Consider the following 13,848-nt stretch of genomic DNA (forward strand, 5'->3'; position numbering starts at 1 on the left):
GGGCGGCCCGGGGGGCTCTCACTCACGCAGCGCGGCCAGCGGCACCAGCCCCGGCCCCGGCGCCATCCCGCCCGGCCGGTACCGGCCCCGCCGCCCCGCACAGAGGCGCGCACACGCGGCTGCCCCCAACGCCTTTATTAGCGCCCGCGCCGCGGCCCCGGCTGCGGCCCCGGCTCCGGCTCCGGGTCCGTGTCCGGGTCCGTGTCCGGGTCTGGCTGCGGGTCCGGCTCCGGGTCCGTGTCCGGGTCTGGCTGCGGGTCCGGCTCCGAGCGGTCACTGCCCTCCTCGGCGGCGGGGCTGTGCGGAGACACGGAGCGGAGCCTCAGCCCCAGGGAATCTCCTCACGTCCCCCCAGGAATCACTTCACACACCCCCGAGGGAATCACCTCAGCCCTCCTGGCTGATCGGCTCATACCCTCCCCTGGGGATCACCCCATACCATCCCAAGGGAATTGTATCAGCCCCCCAGGGATCACTTCAGCCCCCCCCCCAGGGATCACTCGTCATAGCCCCCCTGGTGCTGGGGATCCCCTCAGCCCTGAGGAACCTCCTCCTATCCCCCTCGGGGATCACCCCACACCCCCCCAAGGATCACCTTGGCCCCATCCTGCGCCCCCCACTCCCCCAGGGATGCCGTGGCGGAGGGCCCCGCTCACCCCTCCATGCTCGGGGTCTGCCCCCCGCCGCGCCGGCCCAGCACCCGCCGCCGGAGGAGGAAGACGAGGCAGGCGGCCGTGGTGAGGAGGAGCAGGAGAAGGCAGGAGCCCAGCACTGGCCAGGCCAGCGTCACGTCCTCCAGCGCTCGCTGCACGGAGAGGCCTGGCAGGGGAGAGCCCAGTGGGCAGCAGGACTGGGGCCGCCAGCCTCCCTGCCTGCACCAGGGACGCCGACCCAGTGCCTGTGCCCACCTCCACTGTGGGTACTAACCACCGTCCATCACCTGGAGGCCGCTGTCGACGCTTCCCCCCAAGCGCGACCCCTTCTGCAGGCAGTCAGGGGGCTTCCAGCCAGGGTGGCAGTGGCAGTGCCTCTTGTTATTGCACACCTGAAAAGCCCGGGGCGGGCGGTAAAAGTTTGCAGTGAATCCATGCAACGGGTTCTCCCGCCCAGACCAGCATCAGTCTCGCCGCCACTGGTCGTGCTGGGACAAGGCTACGCGCGCTTATCGGCACTCTGGTGATTTAGGAAGGTGACAAGGAACACACCATAAAGTACAGGCTCCGATAGCCTTGAGACATGGAACAAGCATAAAACATCACCCTCCTGCAAAACCCACGTGCAGGTCTGTCTGAGGAGCAGAAGGCGGGAGCGGCTTGCCCTGGCTATCGGCGCTCCAGAGCCAGGCAGGGGCCCAGAGAGCCCGCGGCCCGCCGTGCATCGCAACGCAGCTCTCCCGCTCCCTTCGACCACATTTTTTATCTACATGAACGCCGTTGCCCTCAATTCTATGTCCCTTCAATTTTGCTTTCCTTTTTTTCCTGTCCATAAACCAAACCCACCATCTAATTCTCCATTTCAGTGACTAAAAACTGTCATCATATTTTGATACTGGTTTTAGGACCAATACTTTAAATGGGTGCGCTCCCTGTATTAGCTGGCAAGGTGATGATTTTGTAGAGAATCAACCTAAACCGGGTCTTTGACCAGCTCCCGTATGAGCCACGGCCAACCTGCCAGGACGAAGCCCCCGCGCGCTGCTGGTGGAGTCACTTACGCCGTGGCCGTGGCACTTGACTTTGCTGTCACAGTCATACCCCAGGACCGAGTGTGGGTGACAAGTGTTGTTTATACACACCTAGGAGAAACCACACCAGCTCCAGTTCGGCACTGCCATACCATCGCAGCACTCGCCCATCAGTCTTAGGTCCCAAAATACACCACTTCTAAACAAACAATTGTGCTTTTACAAAGCGACATTTCCTGTCGTGGGGTTGGGTTATGCCTAATGGCTACTCCGCGCCAACCTTAGTGTAATGTTTGCGTGTTTTTACAGTGCTTGTAAACATCAAGACCTATTATGCTGCAAAGGAGCAAATATTTCTAAAACCTTTTTATCACTTACGATTTCTACATTTTAGATGATTATGAAATGCTTTCTTACCTTCCCAGAACCACACTTTGTACCTGCCGGCACCAGAAGAGGATCCAGCCTCGCCGGTGCGTTCAAATAATCCAGAGATACACATAAATGCTCACGCACTTGGACGTAAAGAACGGCGGCGGCGGCTGACGCGAACGGAGTGTTGTACGGGTACGTGCAGATCAACTTCCCACATCTGAGATTCCTACAAAATCGATTTGCATGGGATGTGTATCACACACACGCTTACCCCCACCCATAAATGCTACCTGACGAAACACTAGAAACACGAAATAGCACAACGAATCTGGAGCGCTGCATGGTAAGGAAAAAAAAGCAGGACGGGGAAGTCCAAGAGATGATCTGCAACGTCAGGGGAGGTGCCGCACGACTAACCAGGAGAACGCGCACGTAACTCAGTTTATCGCTTCACAAATCTTACTGTCAGCTGGAGTCTTGACGCTCCTCTTGCCTGTGAAGCCCCAACTAAACACGCATTTTCAGCGGAGCATGTGCCCTTTCCCTAGAGCGTACCTCCAAGCACAGGACTTATAGCCTTGTCTGGGCTGGAACCCGCAGTGTCCAAATCGGTCCCGCTGACTATTGAGTTCCTCGTAACAAGCCACAGGAGCATTTTTTGAACCTACAGGTTTAGCAGTAACATCTATTACCGTTTAAAGGCACGCAAAGGGACATGTTGTGGTATCTAATAACTTCTTAATTTTTTATCCTGTTCACAGCAGAACATCGATGTTGCTCACTAAGTAGAGAAGATATAACATCTGTCCCCAAACGGCGAAACCCTCAGCAGCCCTGAACTGCAGAGACACAGGATTAGCAAACAGCAGGTTAGTGCTCTGATTAAGGTCACTCACAGATCGTAATTTGCTTTTTTTGTTGCATTTCTTTGTTATCACTGAATAATTGGGCGAGCTGTGTGCTACTGGAGTGCACGTTAACCAGAGCCAAAACTCAGCTGGAAATGCGTCCTGAAGCGATGCCCTTTCCTCCCCGGGCACCGCTCCAGCCCTCTGCCCTCCCTTCGGGTACCGCACCCACCCTTCGCAGGCACCACAGGCTCTGCTCTTCCTCCTGCCCTCAGCTGCACGCACGAGGAGGGGCCGGGACACGGGGCACAAGCCTCGCACACAGCCCTGTGCCACATCGCTCGTATCGCGTACGTTCAAGCGCAGGCCCTAAAAACCCTCCTGCTTCAACCGTTGATTGAATTGTGTTCAGGCTCCCGGGGGCAGCATCAGAAATGAGTTACCAACCAACTACAAACCCTCATTTCCACTGAAACCAGGCTGAAAAGACACAGCGAGGCCAACCTGAGCTGGGTGCATTAGAGAGCAAAGACACACACTGAGCATTGGTACTGCCGCAGCCGCCTCCTGCACCTGGGCACTGCCAGCAGTACCAGTGCAAACCAGAGCTGCCCATTACCTCTCCCGTAGAGCCGCTGGCACTGCAGGTCCGGGGACTGGCAGCGCCCCTTGTAGCAGTATCCGGTGCCGCGCTCACAGCCGTGCCCGTCCTGCACGTACAGGTCGGGGGGGCAGGACGCGGAGGACCCGTTGCAGAACTCGGCCAGGTCACACTGCGCATCGGCGGCGGGGCGGCACTGCGAGTTCTTCTGCTTGAACTGGCAGGGGAGGCAGAAAGGACTCGTCTCTCCGTCCCGCCAGCGGGGTCCCCTCTCAGGCCCCACACAGACCCTCCCGACGTTGTCCTCACACACGGCCCCGCTCCCTCGGGATGGCCGCTGAGGCTCCAGGTCACCACACGCCTGTGACGCTGCCCAGGACAGGCTTCCCCCACGAATAGTCCTCCTGGGGCGTTCAGGGAGCTGGGCTGGAAAGCCCTTTCTCCAAAAATAGATGATGATCTTGTGGTAATTGTAAATACAAGCCTTACCTGACATTCATTACAACACAATCCAGAGGAACATTTCACTCCTGGCTTAAACCGACATCTTTTAGTACAGCATTTATCCTTCAGGCATGCCTGGGGGCACATCACAAAACCAAGTTATTCTACTTCTCCAACTCCCCTACGCTTTTGACTGTCTGAGGTTGTCCCTTTCCTTCTTACCCCCAACATGCTACGCTTGGGCAATATCTAGCAGAAAAAGTGGGCAAAGCTACCATCAGATCAACACCAATATGGAAACCATTTAAAACCAGACATAATCCTTCTTGGCTAGCCTCTACCTCAGCTGTGCCCTTAGTCCAAGGGCTCATTGCTCTGAACATACAAACAGCATGAGCGTACATATTTAGGCATAATTCCCGCGGCACCCACCTCCGCCCCGCCGCAGTCGCACTGCTCGCCGGGCTCCACGACGCCGTTGCCGCAGACGGACACTCTCCGGTAGGACGGTCCGGTCAAGCGGGGCCTATGGAAAAGGCAGGTGCCTCCGTCGTGCTTCAGGAAGGTTTCAAAGTCGCCGATGCTGCAGTTGCTAAAGGCTTTTACCCCGCTGAAATGTCTAAAATAAAGCAAATTATCCATACTTGTTTGTCTTCACATGTCTGCAGCAGTTTTCTCTCTCAAAATCTCTGCGCCATTCAAGGACTTGTTCAGACTCTGGCACAAGGCACAACGGCCCCCTGGCAGCTTTCAGCTCACTTGTCAAACCAGACTTTACAACTCAGTATTAAGAGAGACTGAGAAACGTTCAGAAACATCTTGCTTGTGGAGAGAAAAGGTCTCTTTTTTTCAAGGTTAGCACTGAATTAGTAATTTAATTATTCTTTTTTCACTTCTTAAAGGAATAAAAGCAGATATTTCTGATTTGTCACTATTTTTGCAACAGAATGACAGTCATCGAGGACACCTCTGATGAGAGGACACCTGTGATCGTCCCCACCACATGCCTGCGCACACATGGCCAGGCGACGGGTGACACGTGGCTGCACGAGCCGGACGGCGCCAGCCGTTGCCGCGGCACTGACAGGGGACCCCCATCTCCCCCAGCGCGTCCTGCCCACCCGCCTCCCCCGCCCCGGCCCCCGCAGCCCCCGGGCAACGCCGCGGGCAGGGACGGGACCCCACCAACTCACAGCGCCTCCCGGCTCATGAGGCAGACGCGCCCGGGGCAGCGGCAGTCGCGGGAGTCGTCGTAGCTCACGCCCAGGCTGCGTCCCAGCAGCTGGGCCAGGAGGACGGAGAAGGACTCCAGCGTCACGGCCCCTTGGTACTAGAGGGAGGAGAGAGCGGGGCTGCCGCGGCCGCGCTTTCCCTGCGGAGACCCCGGCAGACCCCAGCTCCGGCCGCGGAGGCTCCCGCCTGTCCCTGCCCCGGCTGCCCGTGGGCGAGCTGCGGCTCCACGGACACGTGGGCTGGCAGGGGACAGGCAGGGGACAGGCGCCACCGTACCACGGCCACCGCGCCGGCAGCGTCCCTCTGACACGCCTTTCCCGGAGCCGTTGCGCCCACGAACGCTGCTCGGTCCCTGTACCTGAAACACACGCAGGCTCACCGGCCGCCCAGCCCGGGACGTCCCGGTCGCTGTGGGTCGGTGGGGGATCCTGGAGCTGCACAGCCGAATCACCCCGGTCCCCTGGGCGGCTCCGCTGTCCCCCGGTGCCGCCGGCAGCCCAGGGGAGCCGCTGGCGGGGTCTGCGTGGCGGCCGGTGCCTGTGCCGCGTGCCGGGCCGGGACCGGGGCTGCAGCCGAGCCTCTCCTCAGCCACGGGCTGCGGGGACGGACGGCACAGCTGGGTACGCTACATCACCACGGAACAGCAGGCTGGAAGGTGTGTCTTGAAAGAAGTGCTTTCAGAGTATTAAGGAATTAGGAAATACACAAGCCATAAGTTTCATTTATGAAAACATTTTTCATGGGAATCTTTACAGTTGAACCTACATTGGTTTAACTGATTTCTGTCACGTAATATTTAAGGAGCAAGGAAACCTTTATCTTACACTAATAGATAAGCTACGTCGTGCGACCACAGAGCGAGATATGACTGTTTCCACTGTAAAAATCGCTGTAGAAGGTCATCTGCCTCCCCTGCTGTCGATATCTTATTCTCCTCTGTCCACAGCTCCAGGGAGGACAGCACGATGGTAACATTAAGCGGGTTAAACATCTGAAAGCGCAAGAGAGGAAACGCCTGCTCACATACCTCTCCTTCTGGGCAGAAGTACAGCTCTATACAAGAAATAAATCAGGCAGGAAAAGCCGATTGCTGTTTTCAGTCGCTGAATGACATCTGTATGACAAATAGAAGGAACAAACCTAGAAAATAAGAAGCTCTACCAAGAGGCATGAGAACAAAGCCTAATAACTTCATAGGAAGGTTTCAGGGGGGTTTGAATAACTTGTCATTATACACATCAGTCATAACAGCACCAGTGGAGGGAAGAAAAGGATTAGAAGTTGCTCATAAGCACCCGAGTGGAAACAGATTAATGGTACGGCTGGTCGGTGGGACAAGATCTGCAGCATAGAGGGGAGCGATCTGGGAAGCCTCAAAATGTCAGACTTTGGCTGCCGTAAGGCAGACTGCCTGCATTTTTGTACCTCTGCAGGAGACATTGCCCGCACATATGGAAGGATATTGATTTGTAGCAGATCGACGGGGCTAGAGAAAACCTCCTCGGGAAACACCTTGCAGGCTGTCAAGGCCAGGCAGCTTACCCCGCGGCGCTGGTGCAGTCGCAGCGCGAAATGGAAATGGGGGCAGCGGCCAGGTTGCACGAATTCCTACTCGTGCTGCTAAACAGAACTTCCCTTGACACCAACGTGTCGCAGTTCAAGACCCACCCCAAGCAGCTGACCATGGCTCTAGCACGGACCGCACCGCTAGTGCCGTCACAGCTTTAAAGAGCTTATTTTCACAGTTGCTAAGCCAGACCTTTGTGTTAGCCCACTGGGACTAAACCCCTCGCCCACCTCTGAGCAAGTCTGGACCTGGCTGCCGGGAAGCTAGGAGCTCCTGCCGAGCCGTGCCCAGCCTCCGTGGCCAGAGCATCGCGCGCCAAGACCTGGAATTCATGTTTACGTAACCTCCTCCTAAACCCAAGAGCAGCTTGGAAATCGGTGGCCGTTACTAACACCAAACCCCCCATCATCTTACTACAATATAAACCAGACTTTAAGAACTTACGTTGTTGACCAGATTGAAGACCTGGATTATCTTCTGCGTCGCAGCATTCGTGTCTGAACCCATGTGGTTGTACTGAAAAATAACCCAAGAGGACACAAGAGCAGACAAGGCATTTACCACGGTGGCGTGCAACAACGTTGAATGCTGAAACGATTGCCAGCACCCAAGCACGTAAATGGGAGCTACGAATTTTCAGTCTTTTTTTCCTACAAAATCCACAGTGCACGTAACTTTTCAGAAGGGAAACAAACGCATAGAAAAGCTGGGAAATGGCAACATTTCTACGTGCACAGAAGTCAGGCGAACACGTGAAGAAAACGACTGGCACAGACTTACCAAAGCTTTGTCCAACACTATGTACACTTTTAAGTATTTGGGAGATTGTGCTGCAGCTGAGAGCGGCTGAAAAAGAAAATGGCCTCCAATGCTGTTTATTTCTACGATGTTCTATGGTCACTTTATTCCTGAGGTTCGCTACGCTACTCAAGTGTCCATTTGAAAGCAATGCTGTCTTCAAATTAGCACAAGGTAAGAAGGCATTCCAAAGTAGCTAATTCTGACTTCTTTCAGAAGCCTTTTTACCTTGTCAGTACCTCTCATTAGGCACCAGATGAGTAACGAGCCACACAGCACCCCATCGCCAGCGCTGGCACTCATAAACCTCGCCCCCACCTCTGTCCGGCCAGACAACACCAGACAAAGCCTCCTGCGGGATCGGGCCCCTCCTCGCGTGACGGGGACATCGGCACCACCGCGGGAACAGGCTCACACTCACTTCGCCATCTCCACGCGCTTTGGACGACACCTCCTCTGCCGTCAGCTGCCCCGGCCCTCCCTCGCGGCGGCCGGTGGCAAAGAGGGAACCTGCCGCCTTCTCGTTGCTCACGCGATACACAAAGTGCTCGAAGGCAGGAGAATAATCCAGGGGCTCGATCCCGTAGCTGACGTTCTCAAACTGCAGTAAGCCCCTGCCACGGTGACGGTGCGCCGTCTGGCACCGGGCGCTGGCAGCCGCGGCGCGGAGCTGCCGGGGCTCCCCCCGGCTCCCCCGCGGCAAAGCCCGGCAGCGCCCGCCAGCACCAGCGGGCAGGGCATCGCGGGGAGGTGGCGGTTCGTTACCTGAGCCCCGAGCAGGTGCTGAGGGTCACTGCCGAGTTGGGGAACCCATCGATGTAGCCCCGGTAGTGGCAGCCTCCCTAAATCACGACAGAGGACAAGGAGCCCCTCCCGTGGCCGCGGAGGCAATGCCCTCACCCATCACCGAAAGAGCTGAACTTGCACATACTGGAGAGCGGCTCTACGCCACAACACTTACGGGAGAAAATCCCCAAAGCAATCCAAGGTTACCTTGATATGGGTTGAATCAGAGCGTATAGATCCCTTCTCATTAGACATGTAAATCCTGAAGTCATCAGATAAAAAGACACTACAAAAGAAAGGCATACGGTGAAACACTTAAAATAGCATCTCTTTCCCAGAGTCTTTTGCGTTTATTCCAGGTCCTGCAGCCTGTGCTGGTGCACTGGCAGATACAGAACCTGCTGGTGTCAGGGCTCACGGGCACAAACAGCCCCAGGGAGCAGCGCCAGCGGCCACAGCCGGGCATCCCCCCACAGCCGGGCACCGTCCCGTGCTGGGGCAGAGCTCACGGCCCAGCAGCGCCGGGGAACAGGACGGTGGCGGTCAGGCGAGGCAACGCCAGGCCCAACTTACTGCTGCCGCAGGTGAACGGTGTACGGCCTCCCCTCTATCCCGAGGACGTAGGACACCGTGTCCTTGCGCGTGCAGAAAAGCGGAGAAAGGGAGAATTAGGAGCGATGACCTCGGAGAAGCGCGCTCCGAGGGCGGCTACAAATGCTGAGGGCAAGCACAAGAGCTCAGTGCTTCCTCAGGGAGCGGGCACAGCCTTTGCCATGCTGACAGCCCTGGTGTGGTCCTGCCCCACTGCCGCCCTGCAGACCCCCGCCCCACTAGAGCCCTGAAGCGATGGCCTGCGGAGCTACCACCTCCCCCGTCGCATTCGCAGGCCGTGGGACCGTGATCTGGGCCAGCACTGGCGAGCCTGGAGGGGAGAGAGACCCGCATGGTGCCGAGCACGGCCCCGGCCCCAGCGCCAGGCAGTGCGGGGCAGCCCCGAGGGCCGGGGTCAGGGGGGTCCAGAGGGGTCCGGGGGACTCACGCAGCACCAGCAGCACCAGCAGTGCCTGGTGCAGCCCCATCTGCCCGTCCAGTAACGGCCCTGCCGTGTCGGTTGGGCCCCGCCCGCCCGGGAAAGCAGAGGCAGACGAGAGCACCTTGTACAAAACCGGCATCTTTATTGCTCATTTGTTTCTTACAAAGGGGGTTGGTTACAGCCCTTTCGCCAGAGCCCGGCGGTACTGGAGTGCCACGCGCCGCCACAGGGAGCGGGGACGGTGCTGCCGAGCGCGAAGGTTTAAACGCGTGTCGGACACGGACGGCGCCTCCGCTTTCTCCACACCTGCTCGGGGGGCAGGGATAAGCGTACGCTTTAAAAAACAAAGTCAGTAGTCATCTTCAGTATTCAACACGTGTAAAGTTTCAGCTATTTCCTTTCCATAGAATCGCTTCTAAAAACCGCACGCTCGCTGCCCTATGCCACCACCCTGCGGATATTGCTAACGTGCACGCTGGAAGTATAAAAACTCTTTATCTGTTAAAAGGCACCATTTCAACATAGTTTTAGTTCGCACATACAGCTTCAGACACAACGAAGTATGTCTCTTCTTGGATGACCTCATTCCCCAGATTCCCTCTGCTCGTCCCCAGCCTCCGCGCCGGGCCCGCTCCCGCCGCCGGCAGCCTGGAGAGGCTGCCCCGGACACCCACCTCGTTCGGCTGCGAAGCTAACCCTGACAGACAGACAGACACAGCCCAAACTGAGGAGAATACAAGGAAAATTAGGAAGTGATTATCTTGGAACAAACAGAAGACCCCCACAAATACGTCTGGTGATATTCTAGGTGACGTTTTACATATTTTAATAGTGTTATAAATCTTAGTCTAAGTTTATGGGAAACCACAGGAGTTCAAGTATTTTATTACTGCAAATGCAAACACTATATATATATATTTATATATGCAGATACAGAGGGAAAGATTTTTGTTGTTGTTTGGCAATATTATGGGGGATTTTACAGACTGAGTTTGTACTGGGTGGCTGGCACAAAGTGACAAAGCCAATCACTCTTTTCAGTACTTCTTTCACTTCTAGCAAGTTTGGCAACGGATTTCTATTTGTGACCACCTGCGCCCAGTTTCTACCCACGGCACAGCGGCCTCGCGCTCACCACGGCTCCCCTCCTCCGCCGGCACGCCACGTGCTGAACACGCCTTTTCAGAAAGGGTGTTTTAAAATCTAGTTTAGCCCGCGGCGTGGAAGCGGAGGGCAGTCCCATCGAACGCAAGTTAGGCTGTAAGCATCCTGACTGACACTAAAGGGGTTTGGGGATTAGGGGAAGAGGCTGCATTAGTCAACAGGTTCCTGTTTAAAGTGCTCAGAGAAGCTCCGGGGGTCGAGGCAGATACAGCACTTTCTGCTTCTTGGTGTTCTGCAGGGACTGCCTCTCAGTCTTCAGACCGAAATGAAAACCTAAGAGCACCCCATTTTCTAAAACCAAAATACGGCCATGTCTCTTCGTACCTTTATCTCCATTGCCCATTCACGGTATTAGTGGAAATTAGTACAGGATTCTCATTTAGCAAGTCAGTTACTAATTTAAAACCATTAAACTTTGTGCTATATGAGCACTGCTTAGTGTCAGTCAGCATGAAAGTAAGAATTTAAGTGCATTATTACACATCAATAAACATATATACATGCATAGACGTGTTTACAATATATTTATCTTCCTCTGAAAAAGTACACCGATACCTTATTTCACTTGTGCCATTAATGTGTAAATGGGTAACATTTTCCAGTCCATGCAAAATAATTTTAAGATAATTGGCCAGATTTCCTTGTTTCGAAAATGGCATGGGTTACCTCAAGTTCTTCACTGTACAGATAGAAAGACGACAACAAATCAGATAATTTCATGATTAGGGCTCATCGCAGAAATGGGGGAACCAAAAGCCACTCGAGTGCTGTACTTTAAGCATTATTCAGCTGCAGGCTGCTCGGCTCCCAGCCGCACAGCCCCGCCGCCGTTTACAAAGCCACGCTACTCAGATCTAAGAACGGGTTAGATGTTTTCGGTTCCTGTAGCTTTGGTAGAGGTATTTAGTTTAAAGTTTTACATTCCTCGTTTCAATATCTCATTTGCCTTATCCCAGGCTGCAGAAGGAAAGCTTTCCAGGATTACCACGGGCCGCTCGATGCAAGAGGGACGACTGCCATTTCAGCTGTCTCAGTGGACAGGTCAGCTCACGGGAAGGCCCCGAAGAAGCCCAAAAGCTATTTGGGAGGCAAAGGTGCCGGTCGAGAAGGAAAATACTGTCCCTGAGGTAAACATTTTTGCTGTGAAGGAGGAGGTCCCTGAGGTGCACATCTCTGTTGCGGAGGCGGCGGCCTACAGGGGGACAGAGAAGCCGTCGTCAGGCCAGGTGGCTGCGCCCCACGCGCGGCCCTCCCCTGCCCCGGCCCTGCTCCTCACAGTCTCGGCTTCCGCGCCGAGGGCTCACGTCAAACACACCGTGGTCAGACTCGGCTGCCCGTTGCCCGCGACCCTCCCGGTTTGTCACACACCATCTTCCCCAAAATAGTTTGAAGATCCCCACGAGTTTCCCACCCGCGCAAGCTATTTTAAAGCACTCCCTCTCGATACCCTGTGGTTTCTGGACACGCGTGTCTTATGGCATGGGCTTTACATCTTAGGAATACAATTAAAAAGTAAAATGAAAAATAAAGGTAAAAGTTCTGTTCAAAGTTAATGAGAAATGGCCCTGCACTTGGCAATAACGTTCCCCAATCAGCAAAACGCCAGATTTTTGAGTAAGATCTTTTTGAACTGGGTATTTTGAGAAGCATTTCATTCACCTGCATGCAGGGCTAATCTGGCGTACAGCATTCCCAAGCCTGTTAATCATAATGTAGCCGTGACAGTGTGCAAAATGAATGCTGCGGGTAACAGCGCTTTGGTTCCACCGCGTGAAATGAAGGAGAAACTTCTTTCAATAAAAGGTCAGTCCTGCTTGCACATAGCGCATGACGGAAGACCCTAATGCTTACAGAGATGAAGGCAACGACAACCTGTATACATCGGGGCACCTGCCAATAGTGATTTGCAATAACTCAACCAACCTTGTCGGCAGCTTCTGTGGCTGTGGGGGCTGGTATTGCTGAGAGGGGTAGTAAGACTGGTGGTAAGCCTGCTGAGGATACTGGTTAACGGGGTAAGATGGAACAGGAAAGGTATTTGGTTCCATATCCTACAAAGAAAACAACGAGAACGTTCAGAAATTTGCACTTAGGGAATTGTTTGTTTGGTAACAAAGAATACACAGAATCGTATAGGTCGGAAAAGATCTTTAAGATCATCAAGTCCAACTATTAACCTAACGCTCTAAACCAGGTCCCCAAGCATCATGTCTACATGTCTTTTAAATACCTCCAGGGATGGTGACTCCACCACTTCCCTGGGCAGCCTGTGCCAGTGCTTGACAACCCTTTCAGTGAAGAAGTTTTTCCTAATGTCCAGCCTAAACTTCCCCTGGCACAACTTGAGGCCGTTTGCTCTCATCCTATCACTTGATACTTGGGAGCAGAGACCAACCGCCCCCTCACTCCAGCCCCTCTCAGGCAGCTGCAGAGAGCGAGAAGGGCTCCCCTCAGCCCCCTCTTCTCCAGGCTAAACCCCCCCAGCTCCCTCAGCTGCCCCCCAGCACACTTGTGCTCCAGACCCTGCCCCAGCCCCGCTGCCCTTCTCTGGACACGCTCCAGCCCCTCAAGGCCCTTCTTGTCCTGAGGGGCCCAAACCTGAGCCCAGCATTCGAGGTGGGGCCTTCCCCAGGGCCGAGCACAGGGGCCCCATCCCTGCCCGGCCCCTGCTGGCCACACCAGTGCTGACACAAGCCCGGGGGCTGGTGGCCTCCTTGGCCACCCGGGCACTGCTGGCTCATGCCCAGCCGCTGTCAGCCAGCACCCCCAGGGCCTTCTCCGCCGGGCACTTCCCAGCCCCTCTGCCCCAGGCCTGGAGCGTTGCCTGGGGTTGGTGTGACCCAAGGGCAGGACCCGGCCCTTGGCCTTGTTAAACCTCACACAAGTGGCCTCGGCCCATGGATCCAGCCTGTCCAGGCCCCTCTGCAGAGCCTCCCTGCCCTCCAGCAGATCAACACTCCCGCCCAACTTGGTGTCACGTGCAAACTCACTGAGGGTGCCCTCGATCCCCTTGTCCAGATCATTGACAAAGATATTAAACAAGACTGGCCCCAACACTGAGCCCTGGGGAGCCCTGCTCATGACCAGTCGCCAACTGGATTTAGCTCCAGTCACTACAACTCTTTGGGCCCAGCCATCCAGCCAGTTTTTTACCCAATGAAGAGTACACCCACCCAAGCCACGAGCCACCAGTTTTGCAGGATACTGCTGTGACATTAGTTAAGTGACATTTAAGACCACTTGCAAACAAACCTGAGAAACGCAGCAGAAAGAAGCAACAGCACTCTGAAAAGTACTACATTTTGGAAAAAAAAA

At 55.2% G+C, this 13,848-nt stretch overlaps 2 protein-coding genes across 2 annotated transcripts in view; both read right to left on the reverse strand.

The window, feature by feature from the left end:
- Position 1: 1 nt before the first annotated feature.
- Positions 2-9,508, reverse strand: LOC142068210 (disintegrin and metalloproteinase domain-containing protein 2-like). Its single transcript, XM_075117485.1, has 19 exons — positions 9,376-9,508; positions 9,168-9,258; positions 8,544-8,622; positions 8,316-8,392; positions 8,000-8,164; positions 7,533-7,623; positions 7,197-7,268; positions 6,010-6,176; positions 5,462-5,543; positions 5,146-5,282; positions 4,385-4,571; positions 3,998-4,087; positions 3,527-3,725; positions 2,615-2,723; positions 2,102-2,285; positions 1,715-1,795; positions 928-1,045; positions 657-819; positions 2-297 (listed from the first exon to the last, which is right to left on the reverse strand). Exons 1-19 carry the CDS (start codon positions 9,506-9,508, stop codon positions 138-140), a joined length of 2,385 nt encoding a protein of 794 aa, XP_074973586.1. The 3' UTR covers positions 2-137.
- LOC142048091 (disintegrin and metalloproteinase domain-containing protein 9-like) overlaps positions 9,494-13,848 on the reverse strand; it is a 31,572-nt gene continuing 27,217 nt past the window's right edge. Inside the window, exons 21-22 of the mRNA XM_075074648.1 lie at positions 12,457-12,584; positions 9,494-11,725 (exon numbers count right to left, since the gene is read on the reverse strand). Coding sequence (XP_074930749.1) covers positions 11,611-11,725; positions 12,457-12,584 — 243 coding nt within the window. The 3' untranslated portion in view covers positions 9,494-11,610. The remainder of the gene's footprint in view (positions 11,726-12,456; positions 12,585-13,848) is intronic.

Source organism: Phalacrocorax aristotelis, chromosome 24 (genome assembly GCF_949628215.1).
Source record: "Phalacrocorax aristotelis chromosome 24, bGulAri2.1, whole genome shotgun sequence".
NCBI lineage: Eukaryota > Metazoa > Chordata > Aves > Suliformes > Phalacrocoracidae > Phalacrocorax > Phalacrocorax aristotelis.

What these genes read in the sequence shown, in the direction of transcription:
- LOC142068210 (XM_075117485.1), bottom strand. Translation starts at nt 9,508, where the DNA reads ATGCCGGTTTTGTACAAGGTGCTCTCGTCTGCCTCTGCTTTCCCGGGC. An exon ending in GCCATCGCTTCAGGGCTCTA is followed by an intron (nt 8,623 to 9,167) that starts GTGGGGCGGGGG and finishes TTTCTTTTGTAG; the next exon opens with TGTCTTTTTATCTGATGACT. An exon ending in TCTTCAATCTGGTCAACAAC is followed by an intron (nt 6,177 to 7,196) that starts GTAAGTTCTTAA and finishes TTGCGCTTTCAG; the next exon opens with ATGTTTAACCCGCTTAATGT.